The 27,581-nt window shown below is 46.7% G+C and overlaps 1 protein-coding gene and 1 pseudogene across 4 annotated transcripts in view; both read right to left on the bottom strand.

The window, feature by feature from the left end:
• The window catches only part of RPTOR (regulatory associated protein of MTOR complex 1), a 415,958-nt gene extending 391,691 nt beyond the window's left edge, over positions 1-24,267 (bottom strand). For all 4 annotated transcript variants that reach the window (XM_024235062.3, XM_024235063.3, XM_054535892.2 and 1 more), the window contains exon 1: positions 23,286-24,267. In XM_024235062.3, the coding sequence (XP_024090830.1) occupies positions 23,286-23,447 (162 nt within the window). In that variant the 5' untranslated portion in view covers positions 23,448-24,267. The remainder of the gene's footprint in view (positions 1-23,285) is intronic.
• A 2,197-nt stretch (positions 24,268-26,464) lies between these two features.
• LOC100434357 (large ribosomal subunit protein eL32-like) lies at positions 26,465-26,889 on the bottom strand (annotated as a pseudogene).
• Positions 26,890-27,581: the final 692 nt, after the last annotated feature.

Below are 27,581 nucleotides of genomic sequence, written 5' to 3'. Positions count from 1 at the left end.
GGCGGCCCCGTCTGGGAAGTGAGGAGCGCCTCTGCCCGGGCGGCCCCGTCTGGGAAGCAAGGAGCGCCTCTGCCCGGCCGCCCTGTCTGGGAGGTGAGGAGCGCCTCTGCCCGGCTGCCCTGTCTGGGAGGTGTACCCAACAGCTCCGAAGAGACAGCGACCATTGGGAGCGGGCCATGAGGACGATGGCGGTTTTGTTGAAAAGAAGAGGGGGGAAGTGTGGGGAAAGGAAGGAGAGATCAGATTGTTGCTGTGTCTGTGTAGAAAGAGGTGGGCATAGGAGACTCCATTTTGTTCTGACTAGGAGAAATTCTTCTGCCTTGGGATGCTGTTGATCTATGGCCTTTCCCCCAGCCCCATGCTCTCTGAAACATATGCTGTGTCAACTCAGGGTTAAATGGATTAAGGGCGGTGAAAGATGTGCTTTGTTAAACAGATGCTTGAAGGCAGCATGCTCTTTAAGAGTCATCACCACTCCCTAATCTCAAGTACCCAGGGGCACAAACACTGCAGAAGGCCGCAGGGTCCTCTGCCTAGGAAAACCAGAGACCTTTGTTCATGTGTTTATCTCCTGACCTTCTCTCCACTATTATCCTATGACCCTCCCATATCCCCCTCTCCGAGAAACACCCAAGAATCATCAATAAATACTTCATAAATTAAAAAAAAAAAAAAAAACAATAAAATAAAGAGCATGTTAGATACTATAGAAGAATAGATGAGAGAACGTGAAGACATTACAACAGAAACAATTCAACTGAATCACAGAGGAAAAAAAAGATGGAGGGAATGGGGATCCTCAGTGGGACAATACCTAGCATCTAAAATAAATGTAAATAGAGCTCTGGAAGATTGAGGAGGAACAAGGGGAGAGATAGGAAAACTGGAAAAATAATGGCAGTACATTTTCCAAAATTTTGGTGAAAAGTATAATCCTACAGATTCAAGAATGTCAACAAACCACAAGCAGGCTAATCACAAAGAAAACTACACCAAGATACATTGTAATCAAACTGCTAAATTCCAATGACAAAAACATCTTTAAAGTAGCTGGAGGAGAAAAAGAATATTACATACTAGAGAACAAAAGTAAGACCGACAGCAGACTTCAGGAACAAGGCAAGCCTGAGACAACAGAACATCCTTAAAGTGCTAGGAGCATAAAGGTGAAATAAGGACATCCTCAGACAAACAAAAGCTGAGAAAACATGTGGCCAAAATACCAGTACTATAAGCAAAGTTAAAGTTCTTCAGACTGCAGGAAAATATACCAGATTCAAGCTCAGAGCTATAAAAGGAACGAAGCCTAGAAACAGAAATATGTGGGCCGGGTGCAGTGGCTCATTCCTGTAATCCCAGCACTTTGGGAGGCTGAGGCAGGCAGACTGCTTGAGGCCAGGAGTTCAAGACCAGCCTGGTCAACATGGCAAGATCCTATCTCTACTAAAAATACAAAAAAATTAGCCAGGCATAGTAGTGCATGCCTGTAGTCCCATCTTCTTGGGAGGCTGAGGCACGAAAATTGCTTGAACCCGGGAGGCAGATGTTGCAGTGAGCCAAGATCACACCACTGCACTCCAGACCAGGCAACAGAGTGAGACTCTGTCTCAGAAAAAAAAAAGAAAAAAAAAATAGAAATATGTGGGTTAATATAAAAGATATTCTTATTTTTAAATTTATTTCTAAGATAATGGACTTTTATTGATTGATTGATTGATTGATTGATTGCTTGATTGATACAGAGTCTCACTCTGTCACCCAGGCTGGAGGGCAGTGGCACAATCTCAGCTCACTGCAACCTCCGCCTCCCGGGTTCAAGCAATTCTCCTGCCTCAGCCTCCCAAGTAGCTGGGATTATAGGCGCCCACCACCACGCCCGGCTAATTTTTTTGTATTTTTAGTAGAGACAGGGTTCACCATGTTGACCAGGCTGGTCTTGAAATCCTGACCTCCTGATCCAGCCGCCTCGGCCTCCCAAAGTGCTGGGATTACAGGCGTGAGCCACCGCACCCAGTTGGACTTTTTTTAAATAACAATGTACTGTGGGGTTTAAAATGTGTGGAAATAAAATGTATGACATTAATAGCAAAAGGATGGAGGACAGGAGTACACCCTTCTTCTATAAGGTTCTTATATTACATGTGAAGTAGCATAATATCATTTGAAGGTACACTGTGATAACTTAAAGATGTAATATTGAAAATCTTAGAACCACCACCAAAAAAATAAATAAAACAAAAAGGTATAGGTTGGGCATGGTGGCTCACGCCTGTAATCCCAGTACTTTGAGAGGCTGAGGCAGGTGGATCACTTGAGGTCAGGAGTTCAAGACCAGCCTGGCCAACATGGTGAAACCCTGTCTGTACTAAAAATACTAAAATTAGCCAGATGTGGTGGCACGCATCTGTAATTCCAGCTACGCGAGAGGCTGAGGCATGAGAATCGCTTGAGCCTGGGAGACAGAGGTTGCAGTGAGCCGAGATCATGCCATTGCATTCCAGCCTGGGTGATGGAATGAGACTCCGTCTCAAAAAAAAAAAGAGGTATAGCTAATAAGCCAATAGAGAACATATCATAAGGGTAATCTTTTGTTGTTGTTGTTTAAACTAACACTAAAATAATCATGCAGAAGGTTTTTAAAATTAAGTACAGGAAAATATACATTCTTTTTTTTTTTGAGATGGAGTCTCACTCTGTCGCCCAGGCTGGAGTGCAGTGGCGCAGTCCTGGCTCACTGCAAGCTCTGTCTCCCAGGTTCACGCCATTCTCCTGCCTCAGCCTCCCGAGTAGCTGGGACTACAGGCACCCGCCACCTCGCCTGGCTAATTTTTTTTTTTTTGTATTTTTAGTAGAGACGGGGTTTCACCATATTAGCCAGGATGGTCTTGATCTCCTGACCTCGTGATCCGCCCGCCTCGGCCTCCCTAAGAGCTGGGATTACAGGCCTGAGCCACCACGCCCAGCCAGGAAAATATACATTCTTATAATTCTACCTACCCCTACCTCCCATCCCTGTGTATCAGTGAATACCTTCCATAAATTTTTTACATAATTATTTTATTTATGCATACATATAACTTTTTAAAAATACAAATAGGCTCATACCATAAAATCTGTTCTGTGCCTTGTTTTGCATTGTTTTTACTTAATAACATATCTGGGAAACCTCTCCATAATAGCACATACTGAATTACCGCGCTATCTCTACTTGCTGCACAGAAGCCAACCACGGCATGAGGCAGGCACCAAACATTGGACCCTTAACTGCAGTCAAGCAGTCCCAGGGAATTTCCCAATATTATTCTGTTCAATCCCTACAGCCGCACTATGCAGGAGGAGTCTTAGACCCACTTGATTGATGAAAACACTCAGACTCAGACCAGGAGCAGACAGCTAGAGAGCCATGGAACCAGCTTGGAGAAAGGTCAGTCGGACTCCAAATCCTATTCTCTTAGATAAAAACTATGTTGCCTCTTCAGTTCTAAAAGTCCATCAAAGTTGTCTGACTCTACATAAGGAGGGGCTTTAAGCCAATGAGAAACTGCCAGAAAGGCTGCACTCAAAACTAAGCAAGAGCAGTCTAGAAACCAGGCGCCAAAGCTGTCCCAGCGCTAGATGCAGCTCCTAGCTGACCACTTAACAACCAAAGAATTTGGTAAGGTTGGCTGTGCTCTCCAAATATCCTCAGTTTACTCAACTGTAACAAAATATGCCTGCTAGGGCCTTTCTCAGGATTAGGGAAATTAATCCACGTTTTAAAATCTTTGCAAATTATAAAGAGATACAAAGTACACAGTGAGACAGCTCCCACACCCATGCCTCCCTCCACCTCCCAGCCCTGGGGCTCTACCCCCTCCACAGCAGTGCACGCCTCCCTCCGCCTCCCAGCCCTGGGGCTCTACCCCCTCCACAGCAGTGCACGCCTCCCTCCACCTCCCAGCCCTGGGGCTCTACCCCCTCCACAGCAGTGCACGCCTCCCTCCGCCTCCCAGCCCTGGGGCTCTACCCCCTCCACAGCAGTGCCTCTTGCTTCACCACATTCTCCCCTGCCTTGACTCTCCCCTGCACTGGCTCCTTCTCAAAGAAAACATTGTTTTACTGTGGCCTCCTTCAGTCACCAGCCCGCCTTGCTCCTCCTACACCCCCCTGGTGTGTGACCACCATCTCCCCTTCCCTTTGCCTTCTTAACAATTATTCCACGGCAATTCAGCTTCTACCAAGCTCCCTAGTCTACCAAACCTCACAAAGTCACTGATGGCATTGGCGCAGTCATCCAACAAACAGTTAGAAAGACTCTCCCATGTAACACACACTTCCTAGTATCTGTACAAGTCTCAAGGGTAAGGACTGTAGGTGTTTTTCTACAAAACTTTCAAGATAAAATGCGTTCCAGGTATTGGCAAGCATGTGGAGGAACTGGGACTCTCGCACAAAGCTAGAAATCCTTCTACCATAAAGACACGCGCTTATGTTCACTGAAGCACCACTCACAATAGCAAAGACATGGAATCAACCCAAATGTCCATCAATGACAGATCAGATAAGAAAATGTGGTACATGCCAGAGATCAACATATAAAAAAAAAAGAAAAGGTGGTGCATATAGGCTATGGAATACTATGCAGCCACACAAAAAAATAAGATCATGTCCTTTGTGGGAACATGGATGCCATTATCCTTAGCAAACTAACACAGGAACAGAAAACCAAACAAGTGGGAGCTAAATGAAGAGAACATGCAAACACAAAGAAGGGAACAACACACACTGGGGCCTACTTGAGGGTAGATGGTGGGAGGAGGGAGAGGATCTGAGAAAAAAAAGCTATTGGGTACTAGGCTTGATACCTGGCTGACAAAACAATCTGTACACAAACCACTGTGACATGAGTTCACCTATATAACAAACCTGCACATCCGAAAAAAAAAAGCTATTGGGTACTAGGCTTGATACCTGGCTGACAAAATAATCTGTACACAAACCACTGTGACGTGAGTTCACCCATATAACAAACCTGCACGTGTACCCCTAAACCTAAAATAAAAGTTGTTTTAATATGAAAAAATACCCCGTCTGGGAAGTGAGGAGCGCCTCTGCCCGGCCGCCCATCGTCTGGGATGTGAGGAGCGCCTCTGCCCGGCCGCCCCGTCTGATATGTGAGGAGCGCCTCTGCCCGGCCGCCCTGTCTGGGAAGTGAGGAGTGCCTCTCCCTGGCTGCCACCCCGTCTGGGAGGAAGTGAGGAGCGCCTCTGCCCGGCCGCCCCATCTGGGAAGTGAGGAGCGTCTCTGCCTGGCCGCCCCGTCTGGGAAGTGAGGAGCGCCTCTGCCCGGCCGCCCTGTCTGGGAGGTGAGGAACGCCTCTGCCCGGCCGCCCCGTCTGGGAGGTGTACCCAACAGCTCCGAACAGACAGCGACCATCGGGAGCGGGCCATGAGGACGATGGCGGTTTTGTTGAAAAGAAGAGGGGGGAAGTGTGGGGAAAGGAAGGAGAGATCAGATTGTTGCTGTGTCTGTGTAGAAAGAGGTGGGCATAGGAGACTCCATTTTGTTCTGACTAGGAGAAATTCTTCTGCCTTGGGATGCTGTTGATCTATGGCCTTGCCCCCAGCCCCGTGCTCTCTGAAACATGTGCTGTGTCAACTCAGGGTTAAATGGATTAAGGGCGGTGCAAGATGTGCTTTGTTAAACAGATGCTTGAAGGCAGCATGCTCTTTAAGAGTCATCACCACTCCCTAATCTCAAGTACCCAGGAGCACAAACACTGCAGAAGGCCGCAGGGTCCTCTGCCTAGGAAAACCAGAGACCTTTGTTCATGTGTTTATCTGCTGACCTTCTCTCCACTATTATCCTGTGACCCTCCCATATCCCCCTCTCCGAGAAACACCCAAGAATCATCAATAAATACTTCATTAAAAAAAATGAAAAAATAAAATAAAATAAGGGTGTGGCGGTATCTCCCACAGCTGAACATTTGTATTCTCTATCTCCCAGCAATTCCACTCCTAAGAATCAACACCAGAGACATATTAGATACATGTTCCCGAAAAGACATGTGAGCTGTGGTCCCAGCACTTTGGGAAGCCAAGGCGGGCAGATCACAAGGTCAGGAGATTGAGACCATCCTTGCTAACACGGTAAAACCCCGTCTCTACTAAAAATACAAAAAATTAGCCAGGCGTGGTGGCAGGCGCCTGTAGTCCCAGCTACTCAGGAGGCTGAGGCAGGAGAATGGCATGAACTCGGGAGGCAGAGCTTGCAGTGAGCCGAGATCGCACCACTGCACTCCAGCCTGGGCGACACAGTGAGACTCCGTCTCCGAAAAAAAAAGAAAAGACATGTGAATGTTCCCTGCAGCACAATTTTAATAGCCTAAATGCTGGAAACCACCCAAATGTCCATCAGCAGGTGAGTTAACTGCAGTCCAAGGGGGTGAATGAGCATGGCTACTAGAGCAGCGTGGATGAATCTCACAGATAATGCTGAGAGAGAGAAACCAAAAGCAAAAGTAAGGTCACACAACCCTGGACATCAGGAGCGCAGCTTCCTGGGGAGGGGTGTGCATGACTGGGGGCACAGAGGATCTTCAAGGCGGGGCTGTTCTGTTTCTGGATCTGGTTGTGAGTGTTCACTTTGTGGCAACTCATCCAGCAATTAAGATGTGCTGGGCATCCTTAGGCAACATAGTTGCTTAGGGACATTTAAGTCAGACTCTGCTTTGCAACCAAAAGAACCTGACTAAAACAAATATCTTGATTTCAAAACAAAAAAAGATAACAGAACTTTAACTATCTCCCTTGTTTTTTATTTATTATCTTTTTTTTTTTCGGAGACGTAGTCTCACTGTGTTGCCCAGGCTGAAGTGCAGTGGCGCAATCTCGGCTCACCACAACCTCTGCCTCCTGAATTCAAGTGATTCTCCAACCTCCGCCTCCCGGGTTCAAGCGATTCTCCAGCCTCAGCCTCCCAAGTAGCTGGGACTACAGGCGGCCGCCACCACATCTGGCTAATTTTTGTATTTTTAGTAGAGACGGGGTTTCACTAAGTTGGCCAGGCTGTTCTCGAACTCCTGACCTCGTGATCCGCCTGCCTCAGCCTCCTCAGCTATGATCGCACCTCTGCACTCCAGCCTGTTGCAGAGCAAGGCCCTGACTCAAAAAAAAAAAAAACTCTTCAGGGAAAACATTCATGCCTGCTGACCCAGTAAAAACACATCTTGGTGAAAAGAGCTGTGTGTATGAAGTAAAAGGCTGCACAGTGGTTCTCTGGAGCCTGAGCCCTGAGGCCAAACTGGGGGTCTGACCCAGGCTCTGCCACCTGCCAAGCCAGACCAGCAACAAACCAGAAACCATGGAAACGGCCCATTATTGATGCAGGATGGTAGCCCACCCGATGAAGCCACATGTGCCAACATGAAGCATCTTTAGGACGTTGGCAACAAGGCAGGCGACGGTCACACCTAGCTGAAAACTAAATCTGGACCTTAGCAAGGACTTACAGAAAACGCAGGAAAAATCTGATTTAACTTTTTGACAGTACTTTTGTTTTGATATACCTTTAAACTGCTTGTCCGATCTACTTTGTTTTTTGTTTTGAGACAGAGTCTTGCTCTGTTGCCCAGGCTGGAGTGCAGTGGCGCAATCTCAGCTCACTGCAACCTCTGCCTCCCAGGTTCAAGCGATTCTCCTGCCTCAGCCTCCTTAGTAGCTGGGATTACAGGTGTGCGCCACCACACCCAGGTAATTTCTGTATTTTCAGTAGAGACGGGGTTTCACCATGTTGGCCAGGCTGGTCTCGAACTCCTGACTTCAAGTGATCTGTCCGCCTCAGCCTCCCAAAGTGCTGGGATTACACGCATGAGCCACTGTTCCCGGCCTTGTCTGATCTACTTTTAAGGATAAAATAAAAAGCTCTCTAAGAAAACATCAAACTAAAAGATGCTCACTGTGTACTGGGGAGGCTGTCATGACCACCCAGCCCCCAAGCAGGGGAGTGAGGGGAAGCAGGGGTAAACGAAGGCCAGACACTGAGGGGCACAAGATCAGCGATCGTTTAAGGCACCAATTTCAACATATCCCACCAAAACATTCCGTAAGTTTTCACAAGCAAAAACGTGTTCTTTGGCTTTCCAAATGCCTGGTGTATCTTGTTTTTCTCTCCTACATCCAGCTAGGAGGCTGCGTGTCACCCTGCATCCTCCTGTACCCAAGCAGTCACCAAGGGTCTCAATTCTGCTTCCAGGGGCTCTTGGGGCTGCCGGGCCTGTCACTCCCAGCCCAAGCTGCCACCAGACCCTCAGCTCCTCCTACCCTCAAGAGACTCCCACCCCACACCATGCTAACACACACATATACTCACAAATACACACGCACTGACACATAAATACATACGCCTAAACATGTACACACACATACATACAGACATAAACACACATGCATACACATAAGCACATGTACACAATCACACATACACAGACTCACACACACACATATTCACATACATACTTACATGTATACAGTCTCTCACACATATACATTCACACATACAGTCACACACAAACACACATACGCACTCAGACACATATACACATTCTCACACACCCCAGTCTGCAGCCACAGGGATCTTTGTAAAATGCCATCCTGGGCTGGGTGCGGTGGCTCACGTCTGTAATCCCAGCACTTTGGGAGGCTGAGGTGGTGAATCACTCGAGCCCAGGAGTTCAAGACCAGCCTGGGCAACATGGTGAAACCCTGTTTCTACAAAAAAATACAAAAATCAGCCAGGCATGGTAGCACATACCTGTAGTCCCAGCTACTCAGAAGGCTGAGGCAGGAGAATCACCTGAGACCAGGGAGGTCGAGGCTGCAGTAAGCAGTGATTGTGCCACTGCACTCCAGCCTGAGTGACACAGTGAGACCCTGCCTCAAAAAAATTAAAAATAAAAATAGAATAAAATGCCATTCTGGGGCTGGGCGCAGTGGTTCACGCCTGTAATCCCAGCACTTTGGGAGGCCGAGGCCGACGGATCACGAGGTCAGGAGTTTGAGACCAGCCTGGCCAATATGGTGAAACCCCATCTCTACTAAATAAATATATATATATATATATATAAATTAGCCGGGTGTGGTGGCATGTGCCTGTAATCATAGCTACTCAGGAGGCTGAGGCAGGAGAATTGCTTGAACCCGGGAGGCAGAGGTTGCAGTAAGCCAAGATCACGCCACTGCACTCCAGCCTGGGCAACAGAGTGAGACTCCATTTCAAAAATAAAATAAAATGCCATTCTGAACATGTCACCACCCTGCTTTAAAAGCTTTCTTACTTGTCCTTAAGATAAAATCCAAATTCCTGTGGCCTTATAAGCTGGTCAGGATCTGTCCTGTCCAGCCCCCCAGCTCACAGATCTCTCAGTTCTTCTCTGTTCAGGGTCTCTGCTCCCTTCCTTGACTCAACAAACAGTTATTGATCACCTATTGACTGCCAGTCACCCCGGGAACAGCCTCGGACTCAGCAGTGAACACAGAGTCCCTGTTCTCTATACAACATCCTAGTGGGGAGACAAAACAAACACGTAGCCAAGTGCTGGGGAGTGGCAGTGTGGGAAGGGAATGGCAGGCACAGAGCACCGGGCGGGCATGAGGCAGCTCCCACAGCACGAGGGAAGGCCACTTGCAGGAGGCCTCCAACAGCGTTTTCCTGAAGATCCCGCTCACTCACCTCCCAGCTCCTGCACATCCCCGTTCCTCCGGCTGAACCTTCCACCCTCTCCCTTCCATTCTGTTTCAGCTACTGGCTTAGAGCTCCCGCCTCCAGAAGGCCTTTCTCCGTCCGGCCCATCTAGCCACCACCACCTCACACCCTGCCTCCTGCACTGTCATCCATCTGCCCTGATAGACTGGAAAACGCCTTCAATGCAGGATACTCCCCACGGTATCTGCAGCACTTAGCCCAGTGCCCAGCACAGAGAAGGGGCTCGATGATAGTAGCTGAATGACTAAATTCTATAAATCAGTCATTTGTGAATTCATTGTCCATCCTCCGCCCTGCTCCCCCAACCACTCCACCTGAGCACACAGATCTTCGTCCAGCCACCATGGACTCCATAGCCCATCCAGCTAGGAGCTCAGCCAAGTCGCTGGTGCAGAACAGACACCATCTCAATGGCCAGCAGCAGAATTCCTGAAATGGCTACCTTGTTACTCAAGGGCAGATCATGACTGCACTGTGCTTTTTACTCAGCTGCGGGTAAGGATGTAGTTTTTCTCTTATAAGATGTAAATTCCTACAGGGCCATGAGCATGTCTTCCATCCTCTTCACCCCATGCACCCTACGTGCAGTGCCATCTATGTAAAACAACAGTGATTTCCCACAAAACACTGACTAATGCTGACATTTTTAGACAGCATGAGCCGATTGTTCAGATAGCTGGGGTCTGTGCATTTCACCATATGTAACGTTTACCTCAGAAAACAATGAAGTCAACCTCTTGCAGCATTTGATTTCCCAAGTGGCCAGGGTTAGCCATTCTGAGGCTCCCTTCTGTGCATTCCAGCTTTAAGTCCATGATTAAATGAGGACAATGGAGCTGGTTTCCCATGGCTGGGGAGGGAGTGGTAGCAGGCAAAGTGGGAAGGGCAGAACATATCATGGTGAGGAGCCGGACTGGAGCTCTCTCTACACATCCATGGTTCCAGCATACACAGAGAAACAGAGGTAAACAAGACAGAGAGAGCGCCATCCTCTCTCTCCTGCTCAGAGGGCCAACCAACAGGAGACGCAGGCCACACCAAGGGCAAAGCACACAGCCCAGCTCTAAATGCACACGTTCTTGGCTTCTCAGTGCCATTCGCCACTAACAGGAACCAGGCTCCTTGGAGAAAAGGCTAATTCCAGGACTGGGGCAGGGAGGGCACAGAGTGAGCTTGGGCCCTCTGGTTGTGCTGGAAAGTCAGGACGTGCTCCTAAACAGGTATGGCAAAAGGGCACCATCAGTCAGGAGGCGGCCACTCAGCAAGAAAGGGCTTGATGGTAAAGGATCAAACGACCATGACAGTACTGGGACAAAGCACCGTCGTGTGCTCCTGATGGGATTCACTGACAAAGACGCATCATTACCCAAAATGCCCCATCTCAGTGTGAGTATGAGGAAAGACTAGGCAGCTCAAATTCAGGACATTCTACAACATGCAAGGCCAAAAACTTCAGAGACAGAAAGCAGAACAGCGGTTACCAAGGGCTGGGGAAGGGGAATGGGGAGTTGGTGTTTAATGGAGACAGTTTCAGTCTGGGAAGATGGAAAGCTGCTGGAGATGGCTGCTGGTGGCGGATGCTGGTGGTGGCTGCACAAGCATGTGGGTGTGCTTGCTGCCACTGACCTGTGTGCTGAAAGATGGCCGAGATGGTAAATTCACAGTTAAAAAAATCGAGGTCAAGAAAGTCTAAAACAGACTGAGAGACTCCTTTAGATTAAGGTAGGCTACACAGACACGACCACCAAATGCAATGTGTGATCCTGGGTGACGGGCGGGGCATAATGAGGACATTGCTAGGCAGGCAGCAACACCTGACCTTCTGAACTACAGAGGGCCGGGAGCACATATCCATGATACAGGTCCTGACTCTCACAACTGTACTGTGCTTACGTAAGAAAATGGCCTCCTCTAAGGAGACAGACACAGTGTTTAGAAGTAGAAGGGGGACAGCATCTCCAGCTCAGTCTGAATATGTAAATGGAGGGTAACAGTAAACAAGGCGAGATGTAAACAATCTGGGAACCTGGGCAAAGGCTATAGGGAAGCTCATGATACTATTCTTACAGGTTTTCTGTCAGTTTGAAATTATATCAACATTTTAAAATACAAAAAGTACTAGTCAAGAACAATAAACGCACCTGAAAAATATACCGACAGCTGGGTAAAATTCAAACTTGTTATCAGTGACTGTCTCCTCTTCAGCTGTTTCCTGTTCTGCCTCTAAAGGCATGAAAATTCTCTGCAGTCACACCTACCAATATGTGACAAGTTTAAGGGTTTCGGGGTTTTTTTTGAGACAGGGTCTAGCTCTGTCACCCAGTCTGGAGGGCAGTGACACGATCATAGCTCACTGCAGCCTTGACCTCCCTGACTCAAACCATCCCCTTGACTCAGCCATCCGAATAGCTGGGACCACAGGCACAAGCCACCATGCCCGGCTAATTTTTTGTATTTTGTGTAGAGACAGAGTTTCACCACATTGCCCAGTCTGGTCTCAAACTCCTGAGCTCAAATGATCCACCTGCCTCAGCCTCCCCAAGTGCTGGGATTACAGGCATGAGCCACTGTGCCCAGCCTAGAACACAGTTAAAGCATTGATTTGCAATGCCAAATATTTACTGGAATGGCATTTTCCATATATTTATGTATTTATTTATTATTATTTTTTGAGACGGAGTCTCGCTCTGTCGCCCAGGCTGGAGTGCAGTGGCACGATTTCGGCTCACTGCAACCTCTGCCTCCCGGGTTCAAGTGATTCTCCTGCCTCAGCCTCCCGAGTAGCTGGGATTACAGGCATTTGCCACCATGCCCAGCTGATTTTTGGATTTTTAGTAGAAACAGGGTTTCACCATGTTGGCCAGGCTGGTCTCAAACTCCTGACCTCAAGTGATCTGCCCTCCTCAGCCTCCCAAAGTGCTGGGATTAGAGGCGTGAGCCACTGTGCCTGGCCATTTTCCGTATATTTAGACTTAGAAAAAGGTATCAAACTTCAGCTCTCCTGAAACAAGTATTGTAGATGACCAAAATACCTTTTTATTTTTGTATTTATTGATAGATTTATTGAGTTATTGATTTATTTTGAGACAAAGTCTCGTTCTGTCGCCCAGGCTGGAATGCAGTGGCATCATCTTGGCTCACTGCAACCTCCACCTCCCGGGTTCAAGCGATTCTCATACCTCAGCCTCCCATGTAGCTGGGATAACAGGCATCCACGACCACGCCTAATTTTTAAATTTTTGGTAGAGATGGGTGTTTCACCATGTTGACCAGGCTGGTCTTGAACTCCTTTCCTCAAGTGATCCTCCCACCTTAGCCTTCAAAATTCCTTTTTAAAGTCATTTGAATAAGAGGAGGATAGAGTCAGAAACCTGGAGGACACCTCCTATGTGTAATCCACGTGCTATCTTGTTAAAACTCTAGCTCTAGAACTCCACAGGGTGATAATGAGGAGGACATGTTCTTATACATCTCAAGACTCTTCCACAGCTCTTCAGAACGGAACAATGAGACAGAGTTTCACTCTGTCACCCAGGCTGAAGTGCAGTGGCAAGATCTTGGCTCACTGCAACCTCCACCTCCTGAGTTCAAGCGATTCTCCTGACTCAGCCTCCCAAGTAGCTGAGATTACAGGCACCCGCCACCACGCCCGTTTTTTTGTTATATTTAGTAGAGACGGGGTTTTGCCATGTTGGGCAGGCTGGTCTGGAACTCCTGACCTCAGGTGATCCACCCGCCTCGGCCTCCCAAAGTGCTGGGATTACAGGCGTGAGCCACCGTGCCCGGCCAGCATGTTTTAAGTTTTTTTTTTTTTTTTAATCTACGTAGATGGTCTCTTTGTGACTCCTGAAACTCACATGAGACTCACTAATGAAAAGTATATCCACTTCAAGAGCAAATAAAAAGAGCGGAACTGTACCAGTCAGCCAGTCCACACTACACCCACAAACTCCACCCACTGGAACCCATCCACTTCACATTCTATTTCTACCTTCTTCAAATCAGTAGGATCCACGCTCTATCATCCATTCCTACTGCAGCTGCCTCTTTTGCGGCTCCCAAGGTTTCTTTTTTTGCTGTTTTTATTGAAGCAGGGTCTCACTCTATTACTCAGGCTGGAGTGCACCAGCGCAATCATAGCTTACTACTGCAGCCTCAACTTCCCAGGCTCAAGTGATCCTCCCACCTCAGCCTCCTGAGTTGCTGGGACCACAGGTGCGCACCACCATGTCCGGCTTATTTTTTACTTTTTGTAGAGACAGGGCCTCACTTTGTTGCTTAGGTTGGTCTCAAATTCCTGGGCTCAGCATGTAGGTGGTGATGGGGAGCTGCCTAGGAGCCCAGCTAGGGAATTGTTGTGTATAAATTTGTGTATAAATTTGTGTTTAGAAAGATCTTATTGTCGGTGGATGGAGTAGAGGGATTGGAGAGGTGAGACAGAATTCTGGAGAAATAGGAGGCCCTGACGGTGGCTGTGTGGCCACACATAAGGCCACTGCCCTTACAATCACACAAGCGCTGATGTGAGTGTCTCATGTGAGTCTCGGGAACCACAGAGAAAGTATCTACCTAGATTTAAGAAAAAAAAAAAAAAAACTTTTTAGATCCTCCCAGCTCAGCCTCCTGAAGCGCTGGAATTACAAATGTGAGCCACCACGCCCACATTTATTATTTAATATGAAATCAAGATGCTCCCAGTAATAATGTCATTCTCACCTGTAATTACTATGATTGATACCTATACTTGTGTATTATAATTTGGTGCTACCGTGTCCGTCAGTCTGTCTAGGCAGCAGGGCCCTGGACAGACAGGACACTTCCCGTGAGCTGTCCACCTTGCCAGACAGAGTGGACATTCCTCCAGACAGACTGGGTGTTCCTCCACTCCCAGCACAAGAGCTACTGGGTGGGTGGTGGTGCATCTCCCTCCGGACACGCACTAGAACTCTGGAGCAATAGAAGGCCCTGATGGGGGCTACGTGGCCACATGTAAGGCCACTGCCCTCACCATCACACAGGCTCTTCACAAACATCCCCGCAGCTCCAAGTCCAGAGACCTCAACAGTTCTTTAGGCAGAGTGAATGGAAAGAGGGCAACACATTAGGGCCTTTACGTTTCTTATCTAATGTCACTTCAAGGCCCTGCCTGACATTTCTGACCAGCCACCTGATATCCTCAAGCCCTTCTTCCTGATTTAAGGATGAGGCCCACTTTCTTCCAACTACACTAATAACTCTCAAACGTCTGGCAGCAGCAGGGCCCCTGCACGATCTTAAAGGTTCCTGAAGACCCTCAAAGAGCTTTTTTCTGAGTTTCATTTATCAACATTTTCCGTATTGAAGGTTAAAACAGAAAAACATAATTGATATATTTATGAATTCACTTAAAAATCAAACTTATTATATATTCAAATAAATAACATTTCTACAAATAACTATATTTTCAAAAATTGTCAGTTATCTTGTCACTTGTCTCAGGTGGCTTTTTCTAGATTTTTGCAAATCTCTTTAATATCCGGATTCATAGAAGACAACTGGATTCTCATTTGTTTTTTTTTTTTTTGAGACGGAGTCTCGCTGTGTCGCCCAGGCTGGAGTGCAGTGGCGCAATCTCAGCTCACTGCAAGCTCCGCCTCCCGGGTTCATGCCATTCTCCTGCCTCAGCCTCCCCAGTAGCTGGGACTACAGGCGCCTGCCACCTCACCTGGCTAATTTTTGGTATTTTTTAGTAGAGATAGAGTTTCACTGTGTTAGCCAGGATGGTCTCGATCTCCTGACCTCGTGATCTGCCCGCCTCGGCCTCCCAAAGTGCTGGGATTACAGGCGTGAGCCACCACGCCCGGCCTTGGATTCTCATTTTTGTTGCCACATTCAATCGGTTGAAATACGCTGTTTTGGTTGAAGTATGTGAGAAAAATCTGGCCTCACAAAGATACATAATGGCAGGAGTATCAGAATATCCAAATAATTGAGATTATTATTATTTGATATTACAACAAAACTGAGTAAGTGGTAGTTTCTTAAAGATCTGTTGCAATCTATTTGAATAAAATATTTAAACACTCACTATAGGCAACATAGTGAGACCTCATCCCTACAAAAAATCCAAAAAAAAAATCTAGGCATAGTGACTGACACCTGTAGTCCCAGCTACTCAGGAGGCTGAGGCAGGAGGATCACTTGAGCCCAGGAGGTCAAATAACAACAACAAAAATACACACGCGCACACAACAGAACATCAAGCGGGGTGTGGTGGCTGACCCCTGTAATCCCAGCACTTTAGGAGGCCAAGGCAGGTGGATCACCTGAAGGCAGGCGTTCAAGACCAGCCTGGCCAATATGGCAAAACCCCGTCCCTACTAAAAATATAAAAAATTAGCCAGGCGTGGTGGCAGGCACATGTAATCCCAACTACTCAGGAGGCTGAGGCAGGAGAATTGCTTGAACCTGGGAAGTGGAGGTTGCAGTGAGCCAAGATCGTGCCACTGCACTCCAACCTGGGCAACAGAGCAAGATTGCATCTTAAAAAAAAAGAAAAAAAAAAAACAAACACCTATCCACTGGTGAACTTTTTGTACCCTATTACATTAAAATCCACTGGTCTAACACTGAATATATCTTTTACCTATGGATGATTTTGTAATATCATGGATTGGTCATCTGGAAATATTGGTTCACTGAATTATGCAGATGTTCCAAATGTGGGCACATTTCATTCTACAACATTAATTCCATTCATTAATATCACTATGGATCTCACCAGAAACATCTTTAAGTCTTGGGAAGCTGCCAAGCTCACAGCGGCAGATACAAGTTTTCCAAAACCAATTTTCACTTGAAGGTTCCAATTTCAGACTGGCAACAAATACTGTCAGTTGTATTCCTTGAAGTGACAGCTCACTGAGTTCATTTTCAAAAACACGTCTGCCAAGTACGCAGGCCTGAACATCCAGAGGCGGACACAGGCCTGAACATCCAGAGGTGGCCTGTCAGTGATTCCTTCGGGACGTGCTGTGTCCATGAAGGCAGCAGATGCTCCTCCTCCTCCAGGCAGCCACTGGGCTCTGCCTGCAGGAGAAGGAGCAGCACACAGTCTGAAAAAGATGTGTGCTTAGTAGTCAAGATTTAGTAAAAGTCATCATTTTCACTGCTTTATTAGCAAGGACATTCTCTCCATGCGCATGGCAAAGAAATGAGGAACTAGTAGTACAGCTTGGCTCCGCTGTCTTGATTCATCACTTTTGCACTGTCAGTGCAGATATCAACAAAGTGGAAAAGGCCAATGGTGTTCCATTATTATGAAAACAGTTTTGACCTTGTGGATCCTTGCAAGGGTCTAGGGGAAGCCCCAGTGCACAGGGCACGTGCTGTGAGCAGACTGAGCATCATTCTGTCTGCTGAATGTTGGTCTGCTGGTCTGCTATTTTAGACCCCCTGACCTCTTAACATAAATGTTTCAGTTGAGACATTATGATACAGTTTTGTTTTGTTTTATTTTGAACTAAACTTTGTTTCTCCCTCTGCACAGGTTCCACTTCCTCTCACTCTAGCCATGTTACTTATGTAACTTTAGGTAAGCCATTCAATTAAAACTTCAGTTACCTCATCAGTAACATGGAGATAATAATCCCTAGGTAATTTATGGTGCTGTTGAGCCTTAAAGATAAGGTATGTGGAATGCCTTTGTAAACTATCCATTTTGTATCAGAATAGTTTTGTTGAATCCCTACTATGTGCCAAGCACTGTCCTCTGGACTAGCATAGACTAGACTACATCCTTGCTTTATGATGAAAAGCTCACATCTCCAGGAAGAAGTAGGGAGAAAAATATCAGAGGAATAAAGAACCATCATGAGGAATTATGAGTGACAGGGTGGCCGCTTCAGATGGGGTGATGGTGGGCCTCTCTGAGGAAGGGACCTAGATGCTAAGTATGAACGACGAGAAGGAGCCAGGTGTGCAAAGATCAGAGAGAAAAGCATTCCAGGAGTTTCTATCCAAGAAGCAGAAAAGGCAGGTAGAGGCCAAATCATGAAGGCTTTGTGAACCAGCAAGAGGAGTCTGAGTTCTACTTTAAGCACAGAGGAAGCCAATGGAGACCACCAGTAAGGAAGTAACAGAATCTGATTCACACTTTCAAAAAATCCCTCTGGCCAGGTGTGATGGCTCACGCCTGTAATCCAGCACTCTGGGAGGCCAAGGTGGGAGGATCACTTGAGCTCAGGAGTTCAAGAGCAGCCTGGCCAACATGGTGAAACCGCATCTCTACTAAAAATACAAAACATTACCCAGGCATGGTGTCATGCACTGGTAGTCCCAGCTACTCGGGAGGCTGAGGCACGAGAATCTCTTGAACTCGGGAGGCGGACGTTGCAGTGAGCCGAGATCATGCCACTGCACTCCAGCCTGAGCAACAGGGAGAGACTCCATTTCAAAATAAATAAAAATAAAAATAAAAGATCCCTCTGACTGCTATGCGAAAAACTGGTTGTAGGGCAAGAATGGACATAGGGAGACCAGTCAGGACACAAATGCAGTGTCCAGACAAGAGATGGTGGCTGCCTGGACTGGGGCTGCATCAGTGGAGACAAAATGAAGCAGGCCAATGTAAGACATGCTTTGGAAGTAACGCTGATGGGTTCTAATGAATTGGATGGGGTGATAAAGAGAGGGAGAGGAAAGAATTAAGGATAAACTCTAAACTTACAGCTTGAACAACTGAGTGGATGGTGGTTGTGGCAAGTGGTGATGGAGAAAACTAAGAAAAAGCAGGCAGTAGGCACCTGAGACAGAAATTTCAGGCCAGATCAGAACTAAAGATTGGGGGTTTAAGCATCACTGGCATGTAGACACTATTTAAAATCATGGGCCCCGATGAGATCTGCTAGGGAGGAGCACAACCAGAACAGAGAATGGGGTCCAAGAGCAATTCCTGGGGTGCCCCTGCATTTAGGTGTCAGGTAGCAAAGGAGTCTGAGAAGGAACAACTAGTGACCTAAGAGGAAAATCCGAGTTTTGTGAAGACACAGAAGCAAGTGAGGAAAGAGCTTTATGAAGAGGCCATGGTCCACATTGTGGAATGCTGCTGAGAGGTGAAATAAGAACAGAGAAGGACAGAGAAGAGAACTTTAGATTTAGCAACAAACTGGGGCCATATGGAGACCAGTCTCAGGGGAGTGGAACAGGGTGCAGTTGGAATGTGGAGAGGACACAAGGTGAGGAAAGCAGAGGGGGTAGTGTAGATTATGAAGGATAGCTATTACCCTTGCTGAAAAGATCGCATCAACTTTTGGCAGTACATGTATCAGTTGAACAGATCTACTCTGCTTCCTCCACGACCTGCACGAAGTATGGCCACAGAGCAACGCAACTGAGTCTAGAAAATGGTTTACAAAATAGCCCTCTTCATCTTACCATTTCATCCCCTACACATGTAGACGTAGCATGCCTGACGGTGGTCCTACACATGCATGGAAATAGTGTATCTGACGATGACCCCACACATGTGTACAGAGAATGTGTCTGCCAGGGGTGCTACATGCACGTAGACATAGCATGTCTGTCAACACTTTCAGAGCAATAGCTCTCAAGCATCCCTGATTCCATCCCACATATTCCAGGCAAGAGTCATGTGAGACTAGTTATCCCCACTGTCCACTTTCCAGTAGGAAAATGAACTCTGTGATAACTATAAAGCATCACAGTTAGACCAGGCGTGGTGGCTCACACCTGTCATCTCAGCATTTTGGGAGGCCAAGGCGGGTAGATCACCTGAGGTCAGGAGTTTGAGACCAGCCTGGCCAACATGGTGAAACCCCGTCTCTAATAAAAATACAAAAAAAAAATTAGCCGGGTGTGGTGGCGGGCGCCTGTAATCCCAGCTACTCGGGGGGCTGAGGCAGGAGAATCGCTTGAACGGAGGAGGCAGAGGTTGCAGTGAGCCGAAAACACAAATAGGGGAGATATATACATATCTGTTTTAGCCAAAAGTCTGTGAATGATTCATTTTGAACTACAATTCATATATGTCTAGTTATTTGAAAATTGCAAGCTAAAAACACTATGGATACATGTATGCTTCATTCACTACACATAGTAGAATTAACCAAACAACAAACTAACTTGATAATGATTTTAAACTAACAGTAACTTAGAAATTAAAATGTGGTAAAAGTGGCATTTGAAAACCAAGACTGATTCAAAACAAAGATGGTAGGAATCCCAACTGAGAGCGGGCAAGGGCTGTAGCTCTGGAAGGATGCCAAGTGTTGGGTGGCAAAAAAAAGTTCTTGGGAGTCAGCAGTCAGTCAACTTTGGTAAAGATGTCAATTTTAGGAATCTGTAGCAAGGCTACTAAATAGGATGCCAGTAAGTAATCATTAATATATGTACAAAATAAAAGTGTACGGAATTGCACATTAATCACAAGAAGAAGCAAAATCTCAGCTTGCATTTAGGATAGTCAATGGCCACCAGGAAGTAGTTGATGTAGCTCCTAGCACACAACAACCATGCCCACACATTTCACTTTACAAACATGCTGCTCCACCAGACTGGAGGCTACCTCCAGCACAGTGGGACAGTGTGGCCTGGAGGCCTGGGTAACAGAGATTCTTACGTAGGTAACCCACCAGTCAAAAAACACCCCAGGGCCAGGCGCTGTGGCTCACACCTGTAATCCCAGCACTTTGGGAGGCTGAGGGAGGTGAACGACCTGAGGTCAGGAGTTCAGGACCAGCCTGGCCAACATGGTGAAACCCCATCTCTACTAAAAATACAAAAAACTAGCCGGGCGCCTGTAATCCCAGCTACTTGGGAGGCTGAGGCAGGAGAATAGCTTGATCCTTTGATCCTGGGAGGCAGAGGTTGCAGTGAGCCAAGACCACACCACTGCACTCCAGCCTAGGCAACAAGAACAAAGCTCCGTCTCCAAAAAAAAACAAAAACAAAAACAAAAAAAAACAAAAACAAAAAAAAACCACCCCAGGCTGAGCGTGTTGGCTCACACCTGTAATCCAAGGCAGGAGGATTGATTGCTTGAGCCCAGGAGTTCAAGACCAGCCTGGGCAACACAGTGAGATTCCCCAACCCCAGACATAGTGGCGCACACTTATAGTCTCAGCTACTGGGGAGGCTGAGGTGGGAGGATCACTCAGGCCCAGGAGGTCAAGGCTGCAGTGAGGCGTGTGATCTCACCACTGTACTCCAGCCTGGATGACAGAGCAAGACCTTGTCTCAAAAAAAAAAAAAAAAAAAGAAACAGAAAAACACTCCACAAATGGGGTTTGTTCAGCCTGCAGTGTTGGGCTACAATGTGTTTGGTAATAAATCTGAATTAGTATGAATATTTACATTAAAAGAAAAAAAAAGTTTGCTGGCTTCTCAAAGACAAAGAGAGAGGCCTGGCCATGGCCCAGTTGCCCCATCAGTTATGGCATCAGGGAGCCCCTGTTCCCACCCTCCAGAAACTGTCACACACACTGTGTCAAATGTCAGCTGCCATTTGTCTTTATCTTTGAACCTATGCCATTATTCTTCTTAAATGTGGCCTGTTTCAGTCTCTTATGCTACCTTCCTAGTCTTAGTATCATTTGAGTTTGCAACTTCTGTCCTATAGTGTGTGTGATACGGTCCCTCGAGGTCTGACCTGAGGGAAGAGATGACAAGATTCCAAACTCCCACAAACTCAACTGAAGATGTTAGCTGCTGATTTTCTCCACCGAAAAACAGATACAGCAAACTTTCTCCCCAGCTCCTTTCTAAGCAGCAATCTCAGTAGTTACTAAGAGTCACAGAACTTTGGTTTCTCTTAACAACCTGTGAAAAGCTTATTAGGGAATGTTGATCATTCACAAATTAATGTTTTAATTAAAAGGTCAAACATATACCCATTAATCAGTTTCAAACAGTTGGAACATAGGTTTAGGACAGCAGAGGGAACCACATTTCAAAAGAACAAAAAAAAAAAACTGCCCTCCACATAGAATTTTTAAAAAAGTCTTTTCATATATGTATAGCAACCACAAAAGCTTTTAACTATATAATTACTACTAAAGATGTCCATAAGATAGAATTTATACAACCTCCCCCAATGACTACCTTATTTAACTCCTTAAACTGCTTTTGGATGAAACAAATTTCCCTAACCTTTTAGAAGTAAGCCAAATCAGTAACTAAAGTACTGGTTACTACTGACTGACTGACTAGAGTTACCAGAAGTTTTATTTATTTATTTATTTATTTATTTATTTATTTATTTATTTATTTTTGAGACAGAGTCTCAATCTGCCCCCTAGGCTGGAGTGCAATGGTGCGATCTCGGCTCACTGCAACCTCTGCTTCCCAGGTTCAAGCGATTCTCCAGCCTCAGCTTCTCGAGTAGCTGGGATTACGGGCATCTGCCACCAAGCCCAGCTAATCTTTGTATTTTTAGAGAGACAGGGTTTCACCATGTTGGCCGGGCTGGTCTCAAACTCCTGACCTCAGGTGATTCGCCTGCCTTTGGGCGGCCTGCCTTGGCCTCCCAAAGTGCTGAGATTACAGGCGTGAGCCACCGCGGCCAGCCCAGAAGTGTAATCTTATATATGCTCAACATCATATACTAAAAAAAATAATATTCCATAAACATATACATAAGCCTAGAGGAAATCAAACATTGTAACACCAACCTCCTCTTTTATACCACTGAAACGTGCAAATAAAAGCAGCCTGGAGGGAGAAAATAACTTACAAAAAGACAAATTATAAGTGTGCATGGAGGAGAAGCAGTACTACCCTTTTGCTTTTCAGACCAGGAAATAGATGGTGTTTTATGAAGGACAAATTCAACAAAATTCTGCTGTTTTCTTTCCTACCAGCGGCTTATGAGTCACTCTCCACACTCCAAACACCATGTGGACACCCTAAAACCTGCACCCAAGTCTCAACGCCTCATACCCTAACTCTTGATTAAAGAAATCCTGTTTCCAAGTTACAGCAACAGGACACGACGTAAAAGGAGGAAAATCTAGCTTCAAGAGAAATTGTTTAGAAGACTAGAATGAAGTTCGGTGTAACTTTATAATAACTTTGCACTAATTTGTTACTAGTTGAACATTTTTCAGTAATCTCATTTCCTAGCATAGTATATCAGACTTCTGCACTTCACCCAGCTTGGATATTTTAAAAAGTAGACTAATCATATGGGTATAAGCATTATATCGCATGTTGTCCTTCCTCTAAGTGTTAACAGAACTAAGTAGTACACCAAAGAGCATGTAAATACTCTCAATGCTGTATTTTCAAATTCGCTTAACTTTTATTATCTGAATTACAACTTAGTTGGAATTGAATTAACACTACCCAGTGAATAATGACTAACCAAAACAGCCTTTTCCATTTTCAACCAAAAACTGCATTCTGAAATGGCTTTTGCTTTCTAGTTGACTTACAACATGTGGCTGGGGGGAAATGTCGGCGCTTTCCCAAGGACACTTCGGGCTGTAAACTTTCTTTGTTGGAGAAACTACCAAGTTCAAGGGGTGCCTTCAGAATCCACTTACCCGATCCTTCATCCTCCAGCTCTGAGCTAAGGATTTGGAGCCTTCAATTTTCTCACAGTGCCTCTTCTTCATAAAAGCCAAAGGTAGGTTCCAGTCTGTAAGATCAGCCTCATCTTCCTCCCCCAGGCCCAGAAGAGGCGATTGCAGCATTTCGGACTCCATCAGTGGGGGAGGGGGTGGGGGAGTCCTTGGCAGCAAGCGCTCCAGAACCTCCAGCCTTAAAAACTAGCGTGTACCAGAATTGGTGAAATAAGAAACAAAAACGGAAAATCGAAAGCCAAATGGATAAAGAGTGCGGAGACCCTTGCTCAGGCAAAAAGTCTGAGATCCTTATCTCTAACTCTGAGCGGGAAGTGGGGAGGTGGGGGCCGCTAGGAAATGGGGCAGCCCAAGAAGCTCCGCAGACACACACCACCCCAGGTCCCAAGCCACTGGCTGCTCCTGAGGCTGTACGTTTCCAGAGGGGCTGCGAGGGGAGCTGCCAAAAGCGTAACAGACTTCAGGCCTCACGATGACCCTGCTCTCGGCCTCCAACGCCTCAGCAGTTCCGAGGACAGGCAGGCCGCTCTCGGTGCCGGTTCGCCCACTGGGCCGATTGGGCTGAGGTCTCCGGCCAAGGGATCGGGTTCAAAGGGCCCTGGGTCTCCTCCAGCCACTCTCAGCCCTGCGGGTCCCGCACTCGTCTGAGCTGCTGCAACCAGAGCCAGGACCGGCCCATCGTGCTCGCCCGCACCCGGTTCCTCAACCTCAGGTCCGCGCGGCCTGGCTGGTCCTGGCCTTCAGCCCCGAAGCTCTCTCCTGCCTGAGAACGAGTCCTGAGAAACGGGCGACACGGAACCACGGAGGAAACGGACAATGTGGGCTTATTGGGTCAGGGGAGCTTTGCCCTCTGGTTTGGAGCTACAGTGAAACTCATCTCATCAGCACATCAAGGAGGACGCCATATTGCCAGGACCCACAATGCACCGCGGCCTACGGCGTGGCCGACAGACCAAACCTCCTCAGAGCGTTCTCGCCGCGCCACCCAGCATGCAGCGAAGGAGAGAGTCCCCGAGCCCGTTACCTCGGTTACCATAATTCCGTTTTCCCCAGTTAATCGCCATTTGTTCAGTAGAGGCGTGTTATTAAAGTCAGTCCTACAAATGAAACTGTCGGTTTAATTTATTTTTTCAAAAACATTGTTATTATAAATGAAGTTACCTGCTCTTGAAATTAAAGGAATCAACCGCCTTGTTTCTTCCAGATTTTGAAAAAGCGGCAAAAGCTTCACTGATAATATTAGAAAACATTAAAAAAGACTGATAATATTAGAAAATATAGTACTTTTTTTTGGAGTGTAGTATCCTCCACAGTGTCAATCAGATTTTCTCTTTAATTTTTTCATAGAGAACCAAGTGAAAGGCTGGGCGCAGTGGCTCACGCCTATAATCCCAGCACTTTGGGAGGCCGAGGCAGGCAGATCACGAGGTCAAGAGATCGAGACCAGCCTGGCCAACATGGTGAAACCCCGTCTCTACTAAAAATACACAAATTAGCTGGGCGTGGTGGCGCGCGCCTGTAATCTCAGCTACTCAGGAGGCTGAGGCAGGAGAATTCCTTGAACCCAGGAGGCAGAGGTTGCAGTGAGCCGAGATCGTGCCACTGCACTCCAGCCTGGGAGACAGAGCAAGACACTTTAGATGAAGAAGAGTCTGAAGCAACAGAAGAAGAGTCTGAAGCAAGATTCGATGAAAAAAATTTCATCAAATACAATTTTTTGTTTAATCTGTTTCATTTTCTGAGCAGTTTATCCTTTTTAAATTTTTTTTCCCACTTCTTGGTAGTAGTAGTTTATTCTTATTTTGATATAGCTTCACGTGCAGACATCTAAAACTACATTTCTGTGCGTGGAGGCAAGCCTCTTGTGTGACTTTCTCTTTTTCAATTCAGGAAATTTGGCTAATTTACAATGTATAGAGAACTGTGTAAGGTGGACTATAAAACCAAATGTAGGCCAGGCACCGTGGCTCACGCCTATAATCCTAGCCCTTTGGGAAGCCGAGGAGGGTGGATCACGAGTTCAGGAGTTCGAGACCAGCTTGGCCAACATGGTGAAACCCCGTCTCTAATAAAAATACAAAAATTAGCTGGGCGTGGTGGCGTGCATCTGTAGTCTCAGCTGCTCAGGAGGCTGAGGCAGGAGAATGGCTGGAACCTGGCAGGCAGAGGTTGCAGTGAGCCAAGATTACACCACTGCACTCCAGCCTGGGTGACAGAGTGAGACTCCGTCTCAAAAATAAATAAATAAATAAATAAATAAAAATAAAACGAGGCCAGGAGTGGTAGTGCACGCCTGTAATCCCAGCACTTTGGGAGGCTGAGGTGGGTGGATCATGAGGTCAGGAGTTCAAGACCAGCCTGGCCAAGATGGTCTTGATCTGTCAGGATGGTTTTCCCAGGCTTAGACACATGTGGCCATCCGTATCAAAATCTTGATGGCATTTGTGTTCCTTTCAAAATGAGAATGAAGAGTACAATCCCAGACCTTTCTCACCTAGCACAAAGCAAGCCTTTAATAAAGGCTCCAGGATTAAATCATTGTCATTCCGCACATTCATTTGGTTATTACACCCCACGGAGCCAATTCTCCTATTGAAACTCAGGGCACCCTCTGTGTTGGCAGAGACTATCCTCACAGTCACCAGCAGAGGCTTCAGGGATGCAGGGTCTTAGGAAGACCCCATTCTCATCTGAAGGCAACAAAATCACTCCTGTCCTCTGCCTTGTCACCTTGCTCCCCACCTCCGGTGGCTGCAGACAGCTGCATTCCAGCGGCTCTTGCAGGAATTCACAGTTACAGAAAAGCAGCAACGCTAAACCCATTCATCCCTAACTAGCTCTGTGACCTAGGAAAGCCCACTGAATCTGTGTGAGACTCAGTTTCCTCACCTATAAAGTGTGTGACCTTGGGAAATCCATTTTTCTTATCTGAAATTCTAAATAAAGGTGTCAGTGAGCACGTTGAAGTCCAAACCCACCAGGTGGTCAGAATCGCCCAGGAAACTAAAAATCAGGATGCCCAGCTTCCACCCCAGACCCCCAGATCAGGGAGCAGGGAAACTGGGATTCAGAATCTGCATTTTTTTTTTTTTTGCAGTTTTTACAGTTTTATTTAAACACAAAACATGCACATGAGCTGTCTACTCATTTTCTTTGCTGCGCAGCCTGGCATGGGGGTCAGTGACTCTGACGGCCAGCTGGACAGCTCTTTCCATGGTTGCTTCACGGTTCCTAGAGGAAACACTGTGAGCAATCTCAGCACAGTAAGATTTGTTGCACATCAGCAGCACTTCCAGCTCCTTGACATTGTAGACATGAACTTCCGGAAGCCGATGGGCCACATGTGCTTTGTTTTTTTGTTGCTCCCATAACCAATGTTGGGCATCAAGATCTGGCCCTTGAACCTTCTACCAACCCTGTTGTCAATACCTCTGGATTTCTGCCCGTTACGCTTAATCGTGACACATTGGTCTGACTGGTGCCAGATGAACTTCTTGGTTCTCTTTTTGATGATCTTGGGCTTCACAAGGGGTCTGAGGGCGGCCATGATGCCAAGGAGGAGATGGCTGCCCCCTCCATAGGCAGCGCCAAGGAAGAGAGCCAGAATCTGAATTCTTAAATCAGGTCACTCTGATGATAGTTCACAGCCGGGCAGAGTTTGAGGTCTTAGACAATATTCGCTCTAAAGTCTCCTGCAGTGATTCAGTTCAGGTCCCATATTGGGCCCTTAATCAATATCTGTGGCAAACGAATGAATACTATGAAGTAATTGTCCAAACTTCCATCTGACAAAGCAGAAAGAGATTCACCCTCTCCTCAAAACAGCAGAACAAAACACCCCCTCTACTGTTTAACAGATGTGACTCCAAGCCAGGGGGCCACTTGGGTCCTGGACTGAGGATGAAGACACACATACATTCCATGGTACCCAACGTGCCACAAATTCCTGCAGATTTCAGCAAAGCCTCCGCCCTCCTCGACCCTCGGTCTCCACATCCGTGACATGAGGAACTTGGAGAAGGCGAATTTCTTTTTTTTTTTAATGAAGTATTTATTGATCATTCTTGGGTGTTTCTCGGAGAGGGGGATATGGGAGGGTCATAGGATAATAGTGGAGAGAAGGTCAGCAGATAAACACATGAACAAAGGTCTCTGGTTTTCCTAGGCAGTGGACCCTGCGGCCTTCTGCAGTGTTTGTGCCCCTGGGTACTTGAGATTAGGGAGTGGTGATGACTCTTAAAGAGCATGCTGCCTTCA

Source organism: Pongo abelii, chromosome 19 (genome assembly GCF_028885655.2).
Source record: "Pongo abelii isolate AG06213 chromosome 19, NHGRI_mPonAbe1-v2.0_pri, whole genome shotgun sequence".
In the NCBI taxonomy this organism is placed as follows: domain Eukaryota; kingdom Metazoa; phylum Chordata; class Mammalia; order Primates; family Hominidae; genus Pongo; species Pongo abelii.
This window is presented reverse-complemented; position numbering and strand designations above follow the sequence as displayed.